The sequence below is a fragment of the Ovis canadensis genome, chromosome 4 (assembly GCF_042477335.2).
Source record: "Ovis canadensis isolate MfBH-ARS-UI-01 breed Bighorn chromosome 4, ARS-UI_OviCan_v2, whole genome shotgun sequence".
Taxonomy (NCBI): Eukaryota; Metazoa; Chordata; class Mammalia; order Artiodactyla; family Bovidae; genus Ovis; species Ovis canadensis.
Window position 1 is genome coordinate 22,174,454 of NC_091248.1, and position 21,014 is coordinate 22,195,467.

The following is a 21,014-nucleotide window of genomic DNA, read 5'->3' on the forward strand; positions in this document are numbered from 1 at the left end:
TCTTCTTTCTTCTTGAAAATTCCTTTCCTACATTAGCTTGTAAAGTGAAGTGTTAGTTGTTCAGTCATGTCCGACTCTTGCAACCCCTTGGACTGCAACCCACAAGACTCCTCTGTCCTCGGAACTCTCCAGGCAAGAATACTGGAGTGGCTAGCCATTCCCTTCACCACAAGATCTTCCCGACCCAGGGATCGAACCTGAGTCTCCTGCATTGCAGGCAAACTCTTTACCATCTGAGCCACCAGGGAAGCCCCTACTTTACTTTTACTAAAGCTCACCCCTAGAAGCACACTTTTTCATAATGGCTGTGTCACAGGGAAGATTTTTTACTGCAGTAAGACTGACTTTCCACCCAAATAAGTAACTGACTGTTTTATTTTGCAGTAAAAAGAAAAAAAAGACTGCTCATTCACAAATGGCAGTCTCTGAACGTTTATACACAAATACTTAAATAGTAAAATATTTTTATTCAGGGACCTAATGCTAGTGTATCTGACCGAATGAGCACCAGAGCAGGCAACATGATGATGAAGACCAAGAGCTTGGTTTTACGTTCTCCTTCTGTTAGCACTAGCTTCGTTTCTTTTTCCTGAGATTCTGATTTTTGAAGCACACATTCTGTTGACCCTGACCACCACTGCCTCCAAGCCCCCATCCTCATGGCCCTGGGACAAAGTGCTTTTGTCATTTAGAACTCAGACCATTACATTCTCCCAGGATGCTTGGTTTCTTAGACTCAGAACATCCTTATAACCCAATATTGATTTAAGAGATGAATAATTTCTAACACAAGCAATCATGTGTTCTGTGTAAACTGCCTCGATTCCCAAACACCTATAGAACGCTCCAGTCTTCATTGCTAAGCAGGACACTGAAAGGGGGCCCAGCAGGTCGCACATACAACCTCACTGGGCTGTTCCACTGTGCGAGCATTTTGGGGTGCTCCTCAGGGGACTGACATGCTGCCTTCCTCCACGACCTTGGCGAGGGGCTCAGCACCTCTCAGCTCCCTGACACCTCAGCTGCCTGTGAAACACGGATCCCACTGATCTGCGGAGGCGAGAGAAAAACCTGTGTGTTTGGCTGATTAGCAAACGTAGGTGCGAATCAATATAGTAAATTGTCAAGACTCAAGAAGTTGACGGAAATTGTTAACAGGAAACTCTTTTTACAATTTGTACAGGAAATGTCCACCTTGGTGAATTACATACTGAAAAAGCTGAGAGAAGATCAAGTCCAGATGGCTGATTATGCCCTTAAGTCAGCAGGTGAGTAAAGAAACGTTAAGCTCCGTGTAAAAAGTCAGGACTTCAGAACAATCTCCGTTCACTAGCGTCTTGTGAAGAGGACCACAGAGAAAGCCTGCCTGCCACAGCAAGTTTGCATAAGCATCACAAACTTCATTGCATTTTGTCTTCTACATACAAAAATGACTGCTATTGACTAGTCTCAATGCACCGTTAGTGATAAGTAAGTGATAGTGTCTCAACTGTATGTAATGCCCTTTTAAAAAAAAATTTTTTTTTTTTAATTTTGGTCTGCACCGGGTCTGTTGCTGCGCCAAGTTTTCTCCAGTTGCGGTGGACGGGGACTACTCTCTGTTGCACGGGCTTCTCACTCCGCTGGCTTCGCTTGCGGAGCACAGGCTCTAGCCTGCCGGCTTCCGTAGTCGCAGCACGTGCGCTTCGGTAATTGCAGCACGTGGGCTGGTAGTTGTGGTGCACAGGCTTAGTTGCTCCCTGACTTGCGCACCTGGACCCCCTGTCTTAAGAGTGCAGAGTCTTAGCTGCTGGACTGCCAGGGAAGTCCCTGATGGGGGCTTAATACATGTAGATGTGACAAGTCGTGAGGGAACGTCAATGGGTAAGGTTAAAGTGACCTCTATGCTTATACAATTTTGAATTTTACACACATTGGTAAGATATTACCTGTAAATTGACTTTGAAAAGTTAGTGATGCGTATTAATATTGCCAGAGCAATCACTAGAAAGAACACAAAGTGCGTATAGAGGGAACCTACCTCAACATAGTAAAGGCATCTCTGACAAGCCCACAGCTAACATCGTACTCTGTGTGAAAAGCTGAACGCTTTTCCTCTAAGATCGGGATCTGGACAAGGATGCCTGTTCTCACCGCTTTTGTTCAGCACCGTATTGGAAATCACAGCCATAGCAATCAGAGAGGAAAAGGAGTAAAAGGCAGCCAAATGGGAGAAAAAGAAATAAAACTATCACATTTGCAGATGACACGATACCATTTATAGCCATAAAGACTCTGCCAAATAATTATTACTTACATAGAGATTTACATAGAGATCATCAAAACTCTATTAGAATAAGTGAAATTAGTAAATTCAACTGTATATATTTCATTTTTAAATGCTTATGATCAGAAATTGGAAAAAGACAAAAACAGTCCTATTCACAATGACAGTGAAAGACATGAAATTATTGGGTATAAATTTAATAAAATTTTCATAGGATCTGTGTGCTAAAAACTGGACAAATGAACAAACAAAACCCACAAATGAAAGAAATAACAGAAGACCTGGACAGATCTTCCATGTTTGTGGATTAAAAGAATATTTTTAAGATGGCAATTCTCTCTAGTTTGTTGGTTCAGTACAATCCCGATCAAAATCCCAGCACAACTGTTTGTAGAAGTCTATGAACTCTCTCTAAAATAGCTGAAGCAGTTTTGAAAGAAGAACAAATTTGGAGGACTCCCTGATGTTAAGGTACGATAGTATAAAGCTACAGTAATGAGAGTGTGAAATCAATGGAACATAATAGAAAGTCCAGAAATAATCCCACACTAATTAACTTTTGACAGTGGGGAAAAAGCAAGTTGATGGTGCTCAAAGAGTTGGACATACAGTTCCAAAAGGAAAAGAATGGATAATTTGGGCTTCATCCAAATTTAAAACTTCTGCTTGGCAAGAAGATATTGAAAAGAATGAAAAGACAAGACAGTATTACAAACCACATAGCTGACAAAGGACTTTCATCCAGAATTTATAAACACTCTCAAACTTCACTATTGCAAATCCTACCTTCTCAGAAAAGGCACTGGTGATTTGATATTCACTCATACTTGTGTTTTTTTAATGCTGTATTTTGATACCCAGATGGAATTTAAGGAAGTGATTTGCATTTTATTTCTTATGTATAAAACACCTTTTACTTCTAAAATGAATTTGAAGGGATAATATTTGATGAGTATATTTTTTATATCTTTGATTAAAATTAAAGCTCAATGAATCTGAAGAAAGGCTATTATAAATACAGCTTGTTAGTATATTTATGACACTTGGTTTTTCTGCTTTTGTTTTTGAGTAAATCAGGCTTATTTATCACAAAAGCTGTTAAAATGTGGGAATCCGTATGTTTCTTTAGGTAATAAACACAATCCACCTAATAGTTCCATGTCTAAATCAGTGGCTCCAGATTTCACTTTTTTATCATAATGTCAGTTCTAGAAATGTTGTGAAACCACAGAACAAACATGATTTTCTCAAAGTGACAAGATTTCAGTGGTAATGAAAGCTGAAAATCATACTTTTACCACCAATTTCCTGGTATGAGTTTCACCTCATTTGTAAGTTGCCCAGTAATAGTTTTCCAGCAACATTAAAATCTAAATGGTGTTTTGAATTGTGTGATTTTTTTTAATTTTGAAAATTATTTTATCATATCAGGAGCCTCTGTTGTTGAAGCTGGGACCTCAGAAAGTTACAAAAATAATAAAGCAAAACTGTACTGGCATGGGATTGGCTTCTTAAATTATGAAATGCCTCCAGACATCATTCTACAGGTAAAAGTTAGGTTAAAAATAACCTGTTTATATTTTAGGATCTTGTTCCTATTATTTATCATGAAAACATTAATGTCTGAAAGAGATGCTGCTCTGAACTTGCCAGAGAACCTGAAACCATCTGCTTGCATTTTTATAGTCATCAAAATACATTATTTCTTATTTTATGGGCAGAAAACTATGATTAGCTAATTGATTCTTATTTTAAGGTCAGTGAACTAGACTATGTACTTCTCAACTAGGACATACACATTCCATGTCTTCTCTTAAAGCTGATTCTGTAGTCTTCCTTTTCCAGCAAAAACTTCAATCACTTGACAAGTGTTTGTTGAAGGTGCATGACCCCTGAGTGCAAGTACTGTGCTTTGTGCTATTCAGGTCACCACATTTTTATAAAGCCCAATTTTAACAGCAGAAATTTCCAAGTAAGATTTTCATTAACATTTCAGTTCGATTCAAAAGGCCCTTGATACCAACTGACAGTAGAGCTCTCAACCATAATTACACACCTGAATTTATTTCTAATTTAGAAATACCTTCAGGGGCAAACCTATAAATCTCAGTCCAGAGTACAGTCTAGATCTAGAAAATGGTGGACATCATTTATCATCCTTAGCACTGGTCCCAGCATCACTGTCACCACCATTATCATCTCTATTATCTCTATTATCATTATCACCACCATCACCACCATCGCCACCATCATCAACAACCACCACCACCATCATCATCACCCATCACCACCACCAGCACCACTACTGTTATCACCACTACCACCTACCATCACCACGAGCACCACCATCACCACTACTGTTATCTCCACTATCACCTACCATCACCACAAGCACCAGCAGCAGCACCACTATCACCACCATCATCTTCACCAACCATCACCACCATTGTCACCAACCATCACCACCATCATCTTCACCCATCACCAGCACCAGCACCATCCCATTAACCACCATCATCATCACCCATCACCACCACCAGCACCATCCCATTAACCACCATCATCATCACCCATCACCACCACCAGCACCATCCCATTAACCACCATCATCATCACCCATCACCAGCACCAGCACCATCCCATTAACCACCATCATCATCACCCATCACCAGCACCAGCACCATCCCATTAACCACCATCATCATCACCCATCACCACCACCAGCACCATCCCATTAACCATCGTCACCATCACCCATCACCACCACCAGCACCATCCCATTAACCACCATCATCATCACCCATCACCAGCACCAGCACCATCCCATTAACCACCATCATCATCACCCATCACCACCACCAGCACCATCCCATTAACCACCATCATCATCACCCATCACCACCACCAGCACCATCCCATTAACCACCATCATCATCACCCATCACCACCACCAGCACCATCCCATTAACCATCGTCACCATCACCTGCCGTCACTGTCACCACTCTCTTCATTACCACCACCAGCACGATCTTCACCAGTGCTATCGCCACTCATACCAACCAGCTGCATCTAGCAGCTTACAGTCTTAATTAGAGCAACAAAAGAAAACATATGCCTGAATAACAGTTCTGATTGACATCAGCAATCAGAACTGTGGGGATCTGGAAGCTTTGCTGTTTGATACGTCTCACACAGAGCCCTCATATTATAGGCATAAGCAAGATCTACAGTCCGTAGTGATTAGCTGGCCAGCCCTGTAGGGGTGGATTTATATAAGCAAGTCAGGGATTGATGCAGTGCTTTCTTTCCAGCCGGATGTCCACCCTGGGAAGTGCTGGGCCTTTCCAGGCTCCCAGGGTCATGCCCTAATCAAGCTTGCCAGGAGGATCATACCAACTGCTGTTACCATGGAGCACATCTCAGAGAAGGTGTCCCCCTCAGGAAACACCTCCAGCGCACCCAAGGAATTTTCTGTCTATGTGAGGAGCTGTCTAAATCTTCCTTCAGAAGGGGCTGTAGGAGGTGATCAGCTAGGAACTGGGAGCTGAGGTCTCATCTAAGCTGTGCAGCTAAGCATTTCTATTTCTGTGTATTACTTCCAGTATCTCAGTTTTGTCATCTACAAAGTGAGAGGGTTGGACCAGATGATTACTACTACTTAATGCTACTGTTAAAAATTTTATCCAAGTTATTCGTGTATGATTCCCATAGATGAAAATGAAACAAGATTTTCCCTTGTCCCACTTCTCCCACTGATTTTTAATCCCTGGAAGCTTTCACTTGCCAGAACTCGGGCTGCTCATGTGGTTACTGCCTTCATATCAGCTTTTACTGTTATTCCTTGATTTTTCAGTTTTGATTGTTACTATTGACTTCCTTGAATGGAAAATGGAGATTAGTTCTCTTCCACGCCTCTCCCAATTCTCCCAAAATGTTTATGTCTTAAAAGAAAAAAAAAATAGGTTTATTGAGATATAATTCACACATCAGCAATTCAGACAGGTAAAGTGTATACTTAGTAACTTTTGGTATATTCACAGAGTCGTGTAACCATGATCATGATCAATTTTAGAGTAGTTTTACTATTCTCCAGAGAAACCCTGCACCCCTTAGCTGTCACTTCTCATCCCCCACTCACTGCCCCAACCACTGCAACCACTAATCTCTTTTGTATCTATAGACGTGCCTCTTTCAAATGTTGTCACTGTTGTTTAGCCACTAAGTCATGTCTGACCCTTTGCAGCCCTTTGGACTACAGCCTGCCAGGCTTCTCTGTCCATGGGATTTTCCAGGCAAGAATACTGCTCCAGTACGGGTTGCCATTTCCTTCTCCAGGGGATCGTCCCAGTTCAGGGATAGACCCCATGTCTTCTGCTTAGCAGGCGGATTCTTTTCCACTGAGCCACCTGGGAAGCCCTATTTTGGATAGTTCCTATAAAATGGAATCATATTATATGTGAATGGTTTTTGTGAATGGCTTGTTTCCCTCAGCATAATGTTTGCAAGGTCTACGTAGGCTAAAATGTGTTACTATTTCATTTTCAATTGCTGAATAATATTTCATTCTATGGATAGACCCCTTTTTAGTTATCCGTTCAGCTGGACATCTGAGTGGATCCCACCCTTCTGACTGCTATGAACAATGAACAGTGCTGCTGTGAGGCACTAGGTACAGAGTTTTCTGTGGACCTCGGTGTTCGTTTCTCTTGGGTTTGTGCCTCGGAGCAGAGTTTCTAGACCACGGGATAAATCTGTGTTTCATCTGTGAGACACTGGCAGATGGCATATCTCAGCTTCAGTACACATCCAATGTGTTCATTGTGACTCTGTGAACAGTATTGGTCTTAGCTGAGTCATGCAATCCCTTGAACACAGTTTCTTTTTTAAAACCTTTTCATTTTGTATTGGGGTATGGCCTGTTAATAATGTGATAGTTTCAAGTGAGCAGCAAAGGGACTCAGCCATACATATACACTTATCCATTCTCCCCAAACTCCCCTCCCAACCAGGCTGCCACATAACACTGAGCAGAGTTCTATGTGCTCTACAGTAGATCCTTGTTGGTTATCCACTTTAAATATATCAGTGTGTACGTATCCATCCCAAACTCCATAACTGTCCCTTCCCTGCATCCTTCCCAGGGATCGAACCCATGTCCCCTGCATTGCAACGCAGACTCTTCACCACTAGACCACCAGGGAAGTTCCTTTATTTTTCAAAGATATCCCTCGGGAGCACTCTGCTCACATCTCTTCCGACCTGGTGGCTGGTCAGGCCTGATGCACAGCTGTTAGGGGATTTCAGCTCTACTCTCTGAGGATTTGACTTGTTTTAAATCTATTGTTTTGAAAATGTTTTTAATCTTATGTTTCTTCTTTGGTTTTCTGTTTTACTGTTTGGAATATCTAATTAATTTATATTTTTAATATAATTTTGAATATTTAAATTCTGCTGTCATGATTATTCTAAGAATTTTTTTTTTTTTGGAAATTCTCCCTTTTCTAGAATCTAAATATATTCCTTAATGGTTGCAATACCTTCCCTCCAACGTCTGAAAATATGAGCAGATGTAGTTTTGTTCCATGTTTTCAGCTCCTTCACATACTCCTAAGTACCTCCCTTGCTATTTATAATATGGGCTCCATCTTCCTTGTTAAGTGCTTTCCTCCTGTGTTTGGTGATGCTTGTCTGTCTCATTTAAGAGCTGAACAGTCCAAAGCTGGCTTTTTCTGCACACATCATGGGCAAGTTGACAGCAAGCTTCACAGCTAGATGGTCTGGTTGGAGACCCCAGAGTGTGGTTTCTAGAAGGTTGACCCCAGGAATCCTACAACCTTGTGCCCAGGGGTTTTCAGCTTAGCCCACACCCTGGGTGTGGCAGTGCACAGCCCATCATTCTTGATAGGATCTACCTTCCCCTGTTATTTCTGCAGGATGCTCTCGAGGTCAGTTGTCCTGGAGGTGGGAAGAAAACGGCAATTCTTTTCTGGACCAGGACAGGAGTGATGGCTAGGCTCTAAATGCTTCTTAAAAAGACCATCAGAGGAACTTCCCTGGTAGTACAGCGGATGGGAGTCTGCCTGCCAATGCAAGGGACACAGGTTCAATACCTGGTCTGGGAAGATTCCACTTGCCGAGGGCGACTAAAGCCCACACACCACAGGTACTGAGCCCACCCTGCAACTACTGAAGCCTGTGTGCCTAGAGCGCCCTACAGCGAGACGCCACCGGCGTGAGAAGCCCGTGCACGAAACTAGAGAGAAACTAGAGAGTCGCTCCGCTCACCGCAGCTAGAGAAAGGTCGCACACAGCGAAGACCCGGTGCGACGAAAACTTCATTAATCGATTTTTTAAAAGATCGTCAGCCCACCCTCAGATGAGGGGACTCCCGGCTTCATGCGTAGCCTCCGCACCGTGGCCCCACCTCTGGCCCTTTCTGAGGAGTCATCACCAGCTCCAGTGTGCTGCTGGTTGCTCCCTGCAGCTGGAGCGACTTGAGTTTCCTCTGGGCCAGTGCACCAGCCACCATTTGGCCGTCTCCAGATGCTTTTCTCTTCGGGTCTGCGCCTGTGTTTCCCTCAGAGGTTTATGCCTCACTCCATCCCCTCGGGGTCCCTCTCTGAAGGGGGCTCAGCGTTAAACACGGTGCTTATTACCCGCCTTGTGTGTCGCTGGAACACCTTTAGATGCTATGGGTCTCGAGTTATAAAACAGACTGCCGTCCTTTGATGGGAGCCTGCTGCCAGTCACAGTCAGGGTCTGCAGACACTTGTAGTTGAGTTATACTGGATTGGAGCAGAAAAGTGCACACAGTTGCTCATTAGAGAGGAATTATGAGTGAATCCTTCAGGCAAGAATCCTTTAAGAAATAGACCATATTTTAAAAGTTAAAAAAAAATCCTTTTAGTAAGACAAAATACTTCTCATTGTTTTTCTCAATATTAGCACATGAACCAAGAAAATTAAAACAGGATCGTAAAGAAGGTTCAAAATAAAACTAGCATGCCTCTCTGAACAGGCTAAAGGAACTATATGAGATGATATATAAATATATATACATATATATGTCAAATATGAAATATGCATGTTTATGTCAATATATTGGAGAAGGAAATGGCAACCCACTCCAGTGTTCTTGCCTGGAGAATCCCAGGGACAGTGGAGCCTGGTGGGCTGCTGTCTATGGGGTCACACAGAGTCGGACACGACTGAAGCGACTTAGCAGCAGCAGCAGCAGCAGCATGTCAATATATAGATTAGAAGTATATATAACTGTGGGGCATTATTTAATCATGATGTATCCAATTCTTTTAGTTATCCATTTATTTTTGGTTGCACTGGGTCTTCCCTGCTGCGTGTGAGCTTTCTCTAGTTGCAATAAGCAGGAGCTACTCTGTTGCGGACAGTGGGCTCTGGGCTCCTGGGCTTCAGTAGCTGTGCACACAGGCTTAGTAGCTGCAGCTTGCAAGCTCTGGAGGGAGGGCTCAGTAGTTGTGGCCCACAGGCTTCGTTGCCCTGTGGCGTGTGGGGTCTTCTCAGATCAGGAATCAAACCCACATCCCCTGCATTGGCAGAAAGATTCTTAACCACGGGATAACCAGGGAAGTCCCAATTCTTTTACAAAATTGACTCATAGTTTAAATATTACGATTTTCATTACAAAATGATTGAGCTCATGAAACTTTATTTTTTGTTGTGGTACTACGATTCAAAGACACTAACCATAAACTTTAGATTTACAAGATTAATTAATTTCCACCAGTGTGCTGTCTCTCTCTCCTCAAAAATCTTCAGCTTTAAAGGGTAGAGAAGGAAGGTCAAAGGCACAAGGGAAATTGCATACACATATCATCAACAAAAGCTTACTTTTGGGATGGAGCTATTTGTGTGATCAAAGTTCAGCAAATTGGTGAAGTTTAACGCATTTTGGGCCGATGTGGGGGCTCATTTCTTGGTTTATTTTACCCAAAGCATAGTAAATACAGTTAGGAGGTGAAAGTCAATGCTGACATGTGCTGTCATCTGTCTCTTCATCCTGTCTGTCTGTCTCTCCATCCTAGTCTGTTCAGCCCTTTGATTAGGCTGGTTCTTGCCTCACAATCCTCCCCCCAGCCCGTGCCCAGTGCTGACATGCAGCACAGCAGTGTGTCCCTGTGGACACCCAAAGATGTCTGGGGAGTTGTTACTTAAACAGACGGTTGACTCCGTTTATTTTAACCGAACACACATTCATTACAACCGGGTCTGTTGCTTTCTTTATAGGGCATCTCGAAACAATGTGAAGGAGAAGAAATTTTTCTAGGTCAGTTTGTATATAACAAAACAGGGACCACCGTTCAAACATTTGCACTCCAGGTAATGAGAGCCTTGGGAGAAGGTACGGTATCTGTGGCTCCATGCCCAGGAGGGATTTGGGGGGTTGCTTGATGTAAAGTGGTGTGTGAGAATAACTGTGACGAAAGTGTGAGATAAGCAAGCCTTGTCTGAATTCCAGTTCTTAGCTCCAATCATGTTCATAAGTTTTAATGCAAAAAAACAGGCAAATATAATACAAAGTTGTTTCCGAGACAGTTTTTTTATTATTTGCTATTACTTTTACACACGCACACACACACACTCACTCACTCTTCCTCAGTCCTTATTTATCAGATTCCCTTGATAATATCTAATCCGACAGTTACTATCTTCTTCCTTGGGTAAAGGGGGTGGGGATGATGGTACAAAACGAGATGATTGGAGGCAGAGAGGAACTCAGAGAGAATAAATATTTCATACCAGGTAAGAAAAACTCAGCCTAACTCAAAGGGGGAAGAACACCAGTTGGTAACTTATAAATCCCTAAAAGTCAGTAAGCCATAAGAAATGTATTGCATTCGTTCTCATTAGTCACGGGAACGAATGAAAAGACGTAGAAGGCATCTCAAGCCATGTAAACAGAAGTGTGTTATACTTCTTGGCCTGTGCTGAGAAAATCTAAGCTGAAAACAATTCATATGTCAGAAATGAACGCCCTTGCAGAGTTTCACATTCAACGGTACATCCATGTCCCTCCCTGCCCCCTCCCTGGGGCAGCCAGTCGGGACCACCATGGAGACAGCAGAAGGCGGTGAGAGGTCCCCGGGGTCCAGACCACCATGCTATTTGCCTTCCCGTGTCTGCCTTTTTATCAGCTCTTTCCTTACGGTAGACCAGGATGCCATCCATTAGACTGGTGCTTGAAAGTACTTGAGTTAAGAAGGAAAGAAAGTGTTCTAATTTTTTTCATTTATATCAGCATTACTTGAGATTCTTTGAGATAGTTCATTTGATAAGACATTAATTTTACTCTTTTCTCTTTTTTCAGCGTGAAGTTCCTGAATTCTTGTTATGTGTGAAACTTAAAATTCTCAGCAACTGGGGACACCCAAACTATACTTGTTTATATAGATTCAGGGTTCATGGCACCCCAAGAGATGACAGCTAGAAGAACTGGTGCAGAAGGCCATGACCGCAAGTCCCAAATATTCAAGTACTCCAGTTCCCTCTGATTATATCACATCCATAGGAATCAAAAATCAGAAGTGGGAGAGAAACCTTAAAGTGGTTCTTACCTGCAGTAAAACATGAATGAATTGTACTATTAAAAATATGAAAATAAATTCAATCTCTGCATTAGTGTGGCCTCTGAGGATGAATCATGTTGTTGAAGCACTGAAAAATGAGTTTGCATTTACAAGAAGATGGTAATTCTCAACACTCTTTCTCATAATAGCATATTAGTTCATCCATACCAGGCGTGGATATCTGCTGTTACCACTATTCGTTAACACTGATCTGGACACATCTGTAATTACAGAAGCTAAAGAAATTAGGGGTAAAATTTAGGAAGGCCAACCATAATTCATTTGCAGATGACTTGATGAATTCCTTCAAAAGCAATTGAATCAATGAAACTATACATTATAAACAAAGATGGATACAAAATTATCATATATAAGTCAAATCAAAAATATAAACCACAACCAGTAAGAGAATATAATTTACAAACCCTCAATGAAAAATTTTTAAAAATCAAATGAAAGAATTAAACTGTTTGAAGAGCCAATAAAACAGCAGTGGATAATGAAAAGACCTAAAAAAAAAAAATGGAAAGACATAACCTGTCTATGGATACAAAAACTTCACTGTCAAGAAGTCGATTCTGTCTAAACTAATCTACAAATCCAGTTAAATCTTAATTAAAACCCAGAAAAAAAAATTATGGTATTTTGGCCATGTGTGAGGGCTTGTAGACTGCCTCAAATAGTGACAGGATTTCAGAGGCCTGTTTAATATCTTTATTGTTTGAGGTTAGAAGCCACCTTTCTTTCCAGATTGCCGGGTGAACCTGCCCCATGGAGAATGCATAGTGGGAGCCCGTGTATATATCAGCCAGGAGCTGGGCTCTTATCAGAGCAGTGATTTCTGCCTTCTGGGCTAAGCTCCCTGGGGACAGGGCTTTTTCTTTAATAATCCCTTTAAGTGTTACCACTGCATACTCAGGGGCTTCCCTGGTAGCTCAGCTGGTGAAGAATAAGCCTGCCATGCAGGAGATCACAGTTCGATCCCTGGGTTGGGAAGATCCCCTGGAGGATGACATGAGCTTGAATTAACAGCCCAAGGCTTATACCCTATCTCTCATGTGTATACCATTTGACATGCTTTTTAAAGTCTGGGGATGCCAAAGTTGGGGTTGAGACTAACTTTATTAACATTTTTATTGTTTCACAGACCGTTTGGCACTCTTTAGTCCCCATCAGGGATTCAAGATTACGTCCCTTCAGTGCCCCGTAGAGGGGTTTTTGCTATGAGCCCGTAGTTTGGGATCTAAATCCCACAGAACCCTGCCATTTCCAGAAACCCTCTCAGTTGGCTGTGGGTCTTGCTGCAGCTGCTGCTAAGTCGCTTCAGTCGTGTCCGACTCTGTGCCACCCGACAGGTGCTCCCAATTCTGCAATTGTTTGCTTCCTGCGAGGCCAAAGATCCCCGCTGTCCTTGAGAGAGAGCAAAACCTAGATACTTGCTCTTTGCATATCTGGGCCTTTTTCTGGGAGGCCTTATATCCACAACTGGCCAAATAGTTCAGGGTCCTGATGGTATTTTGTACACATTTGTCAGCTGTAGGACTTGCTGTGAGCAAGTCACGCACATATTGGAGTAAGAGTCCTTCATCCCATCTTAAATTTCTAAAGTCTCTAGCTGGCATCTCCCCAAACAAGGCAGGGGAATTCTTAAATCCTTGAGGCAGGACTGTCCAACAATACTGTGGGACTACCTGTGTTTCTGGGTCCTGCTATTCAAACGTAAATAGATGGCTGTGATTTTTCTGTAATTGGAATGTAGAAGAAAGCATCTTTTCAGTCCAGGACTGAGAACCAGCCATATTCTCCTGGAATAGTTGTACATAGGGCTTCCCTTGTAGCTCGTTCGATAAAGAATCTGTCTGCAATGCAGGAGATCTGGGTTTGATTCCTGGGGCGGGAAGATCCCCTGGAGATGAAAATGGCAACCCACTCCAGTATTCTTGCCTGGAGAATCCCATGGACAGAGGAGCCTGGCGGGCTACAGTCCATGGGGTCGCAAGAGTCAGACACAACTTAGTGACCAGACCACCATGGATTAGGTCCCACAGGGTTTAAGACTTCATTCACAGCCCTCAAGTCCTGGACAGACTGATACTTTGTCGCGTCTGGCTTCTTGACCAGGAGGATTAGGAGTGTTATATGCAGACCTGCAAGGTTTAATCTGTCGTATTTTCAAAAATTTTTCCAGAGTTGGCTGTATTCCCTTTTGGTCTTCTTGTCTCGGAGGATATTGTTTTACATTAGGTGTCCCAGCATCCCTTTTTGATGGGATTTGTACTGGTCTTGCTTTTTTGGCCTTCCCCAGAGTTCTTATCAGTAGGTAAGAATCTGCCTACAATGCAGGAGACACAGGAGATGCAGGTTCGGTCCATGAGTTGAGACGATCTCCTGGAAAAGAAAATGGCAACCCACTCAAGTATTTTTGCCTGAAAACCCCATGGAGAGAGGAGCCCGGCAGGCTACAGTCTAAAAGGGTCGCAAAGACTCCGAAACGACTGAGAGACTAAGCGTACACACAGACAGTGCTGTCAGCCCACACTTCTGGCCTCACCTTTTCATAGACCTCGGTGGGGAAGAACTCTGTCTCCTTCTCTGGGGTTTTCATGAGCATCATTTGTAGGCTCAGCACATGCTCCTGTGGGACCCTGGTGTCAAGACATTCTGGTGGAAAAGTTACTTGAGCGTTTAATTTACAAAGGAGATCTCATCCCCAAGGCGGGGCTAGGACGCTCTGACACGTAAAAGTTGTGTTTCAGGCTGAGATCCCCTAATTGGCATTGCAGAGGTTGTTAAAATGGATGGTTTAGTACTTGTCCAGAACTCCCATGACTGGGATACACTGGGATGTTTTCTGTGCCACCATGGTGTTCACTGCAGAACATGAGGCACCTGTATCTATTAGAAAGTCCATCAATTTTTTCCCCACTGGCAAAGTCACCCAGGGCTCCTGTGGGGAAATTAGAATCAGATGCTTCAAGTCTAAGGGAGCCCCTGGGACTCTTCATTCATCATCAGAACATTCCCCTCTTTCTACCATATGAGAGGTTCCTGTCCTCCTGATATACTTTGGTTTAGGGCAACCATTTTTCCAATGCCCATCCTCCTTGCAGTGAGCACACTGCTCCTCCCCCAGTGGTGGTGGCTTGCCTCCTTTTAGGTTATTTGGCTTCTGGGAATCCAATACTGCTGCCAGAAAAGGTGGCTTCTGTTTTCCATCTGTCTTGCTTCTGCTGTTCTTCCCTGTTGAATGCTTTAAAAGCAACATCTACTGATTGAGAAGAGCTCATTCTACATCATCTAATTTTTGTAAATTTCTTCTTATGTCTGAAGCACTTTGCCCAATAAAGGTCATATTTACCATCCTCACATTCTCAGGGGCCTCAGGGTCTGTATCCAACACCATGCACCTCTTGATATGATGCAATGAGAAGGTCAGATCATTGCTTTTGTGGTAGTTCCACTAAAAACATCGCTTGAGACTCATCTTGAATAAACATGTAGCTTATCAGTTGTGCTTTTGGTTTTGCTTCCTTGTCTACCTCTCCTTACATTTAGGCAGCAGTGCCTCTAAGTTTGGTAAATCCTTTCTAGAAATTCTGATGGATCTTCGTTTGGTTTCTGGTTTATCTCCTGGATTTTGTTTAAGCTCCTTTGTCCAGGTATGCCCTTTTGAAGGCCCACTAAGATACATCTCCTGCAGTGTTCTAAAAGGGGCATGCCTCCAATATTAGGATCCCAGTAAGGCTCCGCAATAGGGACTGCCAGATTTTGCTTCTGGAGTTCCATTTGGATCCACTAGATGGTGGTGTTGCACTTTCTCTCCAGCCTTGTTAGAGACCATCCTCCTTTCATCCCTAGTAAGCATTATATTTATAAAGGGGTCAGTGTCTGCCCACGTGGAATCAGTTCAGTTCAGTTCAGTCGCTCAGTCGTGTCTGACTCTTTGCAACCCTATGGACTGCAGCTCGCCAGGCCTCTCTGTCCATCACCAACTCCCGGAGTTTACTCAAACTCATCCCCACGGGATGCCATCCAACCATCTCATCCTCTGTCGTCCCCTTCTCCTCCTGCCTTCCATCTTTCCCAGCATCAGGGTCTTTTCAAATGAGTCAGCTCTTCGCATGAGGTGGCCAAAGTATTGGAGTTTCAGCTGCAACATCAGTCTTTCCAGTGAATATTCAGGCCCAATTTCCTTTAGGACGGACTGGTTGGATCTCCTTGCAGTCCAAGGGACTCTCAAGAGTCTTCTCCAACACCACAGTTCAAAAACATCAGTTCTTTGGCGCTCAGCTTTCTTTATAGTCCAACTCTCACATCCATACATGACTACTGGAAAAATCATAGCTTTGACTAGATGGACCTTTGTTGACAAAGTAATGTCTCTGCTTTTTAATATGCTGTCTAGGTTGGTCATAACTTTTCTTCCAAGGAGTAAGCATCTTTAAATTTCACGGCTGCAGTCACCATCTGCTGTGATTTTGGAGCCCAAGAAAATAAAGTCAGCCACTGTTTGATGGGACCAGATGCCATGATCTTTGCTTTCTGAATGTTGAGCTTTAAGTCAACTTTTTCACTCTCCACTTTCATCAAGGGGCTCTTTAGTTCTTCTTCACTTTCTGCCATAAGGATGGTGTCATCTGCATATCTGAGGTTATTGATATTTCTCCCGGCAATCTTGATTCCAGCTTGTGCTTCTTCCAGTCCAGCATTTCTCATGATGTACTCTGCATAAAAGTTAAATAAGCAGGATGACAATATACAGCCTTGATGTACTCCTTTTCCTATTTGGAACCAATCTGTTGTTCCATGTCCAGTTCTAACTGTTGCTTCCAGACCTGCATACAGATTTCTCAAGAGGCAGGTCAGGTGGTCTTGTATTCCCAAGTGAGACGGTGGCTGGCGAATACGGTGGTGAAGAGTTTAATCCTACAGAGTGGGTCTTCTTGGCAAGCAGTGTTATGGTTTCCCCTGGGTTTCCTTTCAGACGGTTGCACCACACGGTGGCAGTCCTCTGATTCCTTTTCCTCCTGATGTAAGAGCAGAAATGCTTCTGCATACGAAATCTTATCTTTTTTCTCTGCTCTTTTGCAAAACACTTCCAACTGCAATATCGTAAAATAACTGAAAGCGCCATTCAGGGGCCATCAGTCTTCTGATCCTAATACACATTGTGTACAAATTCCATTATAATAGTACATCCTGTCTTTCTTAGTCATAGGCTCATGGATCAGACTGGCTCCAAATAGGGAAAGGAGTACGTCAAGGCTACATATTGTCACCCTGCTTATTTAACTTATATGCAGAGTACATCATGAGAAACGCTGAGCTGGAAGAAGCACAAGCTGGAATCAAGATTGCCAGGAGAAATATCAATAACCTCAGATATGCAGATGACACCACCCTTATGGCAGAAAGCGAAGAACTAAAGAGCCTCTTGATAAAAGTGAAAGAGGAGAGTGAAAGAGTTGGCTTAAAACTCAACATTCAGAAAACGAAGATCATGGCATCTGGTCCCATCACTTCATGGCAAATAGATGGGGAAACAGTGGTCCTGTATGAATGTGAGAGTTGGACTGGGAAGAAGGCTGACGCCGACGAATTGATGCCTTTGAACTGTGGTGTTGGAGAAGACCCTTGGGAGTCCCTTGGACTGCAAGATCAAACTGAATATTCATTGGAAGGACTGATGCTGAAACTCCAATACTTTGGCTACCTGATGCAACTGACCCATTGGAAAAGACCCTGATGCTGGGAAAGATTGAAGGCGGGAGGAGAAGGGGACGACAGAGGATGAATTGTTTGGATGGCATCACTGACTCAGTGGACTTGAGTTTGGCGAGCTCTGGGAGTTGGTGATGGACAAGGAAGCCTGGCGTGCTGCAGTCCATGGGGTCACAAAGAGTCCGACACAACTGAGCGACTTCACTTTCACTTTTCCCTTTCATGCATTGGAGAAGGAAATGGCAACCCACTCCAGTGTTCTTGCCTGGAGAATCCCAGGGATGGGGGAGCCTCATGGGCTGCCGTCAGTGGGGTCGCACAGAGTCGGACACGACTGAAGCGACTCAGCAGCAGCAGCAGCAGCAGCAGCAGCAGCAGCAGCAGCAGCAGCAGCAGCAGCAGCAGCAGCAGAGGGACTGACTGAACTGAGCTGAACGTAGTATAATTCTCAAAAGACGTTCACTCGTGCCACCTCTGCGGTATGCTTTTCCTCATTTTACAGTTTTCTCATGTAACAGGAAACAATAAAGACAAATGCTGCCCATCAGGATTGCCACAGTTCCTCTCAGCTATGTCAGTCTTTCCCCTTGGGTAATTTTTCCGACATTAACTGGTAACTGCAGGTCTGCAAACAGCCTTCCTCGGGGGGCTGGGGGCTGACGTGGGGGAGCAGGCGCCTGACAGACACTGGTAGACACAGCTTTGGGTAAGAGCTAATAAATACATGTGTTTCCCTGGTGGCTCAGATGGTAAAGAATCCACCTTCAATGCAGGAGACCCAGGTTTGATCCCTCAGTAGGGAAGATTCCTTGAAGAAGGGAATGACAACCCACTCTAGTATTCTTTCCTGGAGAATTCCATGGACAGAGGAGCCTGGTGGGCTACAGTCCAGGGTTGCAAAGAGTCAGATGCAACTGATCGCAAAGCATGCACAGAGTAAATAGTTATCCAGGTCGAGTTTACCATCTCTGCAATTATGAAGAGGTTAGTTCCTTACTTCCAACTCCACACCCTGACTGATGTTTTGTATGGTTCCGATGAGGGTATTTCCTTGCACAATAAACAAACATAATGAATAGTGTCCACACTGTTCCCCAGCTCATTTAATCATCTACACTGGAAAACTATGTAATAGATAGACCAGCAGCAGTGTGAATATGTTTTAGGAGGGGGGCCCCTTCCAGGGCCTGAGAGTGGGTTCTTATCTAACACTCAGAAATGAATTGTCTGAGGAGACACCTGTGCTGACAAAGCAACAGACTTTATTGGAAAGGGGTGCCAGGGTGGAGGTGGCAGGGCAAGGGAACCCGGAGGAACTCTCTGGCACATGGCTCCCAGTCTCGGGTTTTACAGTGGGTGATGGGACGAGTTTCTGGCTGTCTCTGGCCAATGATTCTGACTCAGGGTCCTTCCTGTGCTACACGCATTGCTCAGCCAAGATGGATTTCAGCAAGGAGGACTCCGGGAGGTGGAAGGACATGTGGCGTCTCCTTCCATTCTTAACCTAATTCTTCTGGTTGGTGGTGGCTGATTAGTTCTGTATTCCTTACCAGGACCTCCTGTCGTAAAATAACTTATGCAAATATTCACTATAGTGCCTAGTCAGTGTGTTTCCCGTAACACTTGGGTATGTAAGTATTTCATCTTTTCTGTACCAAAGGCAAGCTAACCATAGACCCGAACTTGATTAATAAGTCTAGAAACAGAGTTGTCTTCCCTTCTGTTTGTAGCTTTAAAAAAAAAAACCTGTTATCAGCTACATATACATCCCAGCTAATGTCTGCTAACCGGATTTAACTAATCATCAATGATTGGGAAACAAATATCAGATGATTTTGTACAGTTATCTCATTCAATTCCATTTTCTACATTAGAGAACTGAAGTTCAGAGCAAAGAATCCTGTGTCATATTGTTTTTGCCCGTCTGCTATTACCAGAGCTGGCCTGCAGCCCAGAGACTTTCTGTTCCCAGAGTTTCTTTACTATCTAATGCTGCCCTCTTTCTCACTGCTGCATCTCTTGGCCTGGCTTTGGGATCACATTGCTTCTGGCTCTAAATTATCTTGCATTCTCTGAAGCAGTGTGGCAGATGAGAAAGTGGTAGCAGTGCTCAGAGAGTAGCTTTTCCCATAACTAATAAATAGTCCTGTTGTTCCTAAAGCAACGGAAAAATGGAAATAGCAAACACGTACAGTCCTTATTGTGTGTTAGACACTATTGCAAACTTTTCTGTGTTATAGCAACTCATTTAATCCTCACTGAAGTTTTTAATATATATACATTATTATTACAGATGCGATCCTGAGTTGCAAACAGGTTCCTTACTTTGCCCAAGATCATACAGCGGCAAAGTGGGATAGGAATGGATGCCATCCTTTCCTTTTATTTACAACTATGATGCAACTCAAAAGTTTTCTCAAACTTTTTCTTTTGAAAAATTTCAAAAGTACAGAGAATTTTAATAGTGCAATGAACACCCGCGTATGTAACTCTGTCTAGAGTTTGCAGTTACCAACATTTGCCACACTTACTCTATCTGCATGCATGTGTGTGATCATGACACCTCAACATCTGTCCTGGGCAGGTCACCCCCAAACATGCCTCAATGGCGTACCCATTGTGTTGAAGTAAATTTGCTTGAGAAACAGCAGGTGGGAAAAAAAAGGATAAACTTGGCATGGACATGTACACCCTGCTATAATTAAAATGAACAATCAACAAGAACCTACTCTACAGTACGTGGAACTCTGCTCAATGTTATGTGGCAGCCTGGATGGGAGGGGAGTTTAGGGGAGAATGGATCTGCGTATACGCATGGCTGAGTCCCTTGCTGCTTACCTGAAACTATCACAGCATTGTTAATGGGCCACGAACGTGAAAGTGTTAATGCTCAGTCCAGTGGGGCTCTTTGTGATCCCATAGACTCGTGGCCCACCTGCCAGGATCCTCTGTCCATGGGATTTCCCAGGCAGGAATACTGGAGTGGGTTGCCATTCTCTTCTCCAGGGGATCTTCCCAGCCCAGAGATCGCACCCAAGACTCCTGCCTTGCAGGCGGATTCTTTAAGGTCTCAGCTACGAGGGAAGCCCAATAATGGGCTATACATCAATACAAAATAAAAAGTTTAAAAGCAAATAAATAACACTCTGACCACTCCCCCAACCCACCCCCGCCCCACTGAAAGTGGTAAATAAATTACTTAGTGGGAAATATTTATTTGGGGACCCAACTCAAAATTATTTTTAGCTCTGTTTCCTCTAACTGTTTTGTAGACCTATAACCCAAATCTAAACGGAAGTTAAGGTGTTAAAGGAATGGGGGAGGTGGGAAGCAGAGCAGAAAGGCGGGAGGCGTTCGCAGGATATTGCCTGGGACTGCCAGCTCAGTGGATTTTGGGAATTGTAGTCTGCCAGTCATCCAGGGC

At 43.5% G+C, this 21,014-nt stretch overlaps 2 protein-coding genes across 4 annotated transcripts in view; both read left to right on the forward strand.

Annotated features, from left to right (window-relative positions):
- SUN3 (Sad1 and UNC84 domain containing 3) overlaps nt 1-11,921 on the forward strand; it is a 53,562-nt gene extending 41,641 nt beyond the window's left edge. For 2 of the 3 annotated variants that reach the window (XM_069587338.1, XM_069587337.1), the window contains exons 6-10: nt 1,184-1,268; nt 3,698-3,813; nt 5,579-5,746; nt 10,530-10,622; nt 11,611-11,921. In XM_069587338.1, the coding sequence (XP_069443439.1) occupies nt 1,184-1,268; nt 3,698-3,813; nt 5,579-5,746; nt 10,530-10,622; nt 11,611-11,730 (582 nt within the window). In that variant the 3' untranslated portion in view covers nt 11,731-11,921. The remainder of the gene's footprint in view (nt 1-1,183; nt 1,269-3,697; nt 3,814-5,578; nt 5,747-10,529; nt 10,623-11,610) is intronic. The other variant, XM_069587339.1, reaches the window with a different exon arrangement.
- An 8,983-nt stretch (nt 11,922-20,904) lies between these two features.
- PTTG1IP2 (PTTG1IP family member 2) overlaps nt 20,905-21,014 on the forward strand; it is an 82,494-nt gene continuing 82,384 nt past the window's right edge. Inside the window, exon 1 of the mRNA XM_069587300.1 lies at nt 20,905-20,913. Within this exon, the coding sequence (XP_069443401.1) occupies nt 20,905-20,913 (9 nt within the window). The remainder of the gene's footprint in view (nt 20,914-21,014) is intronic.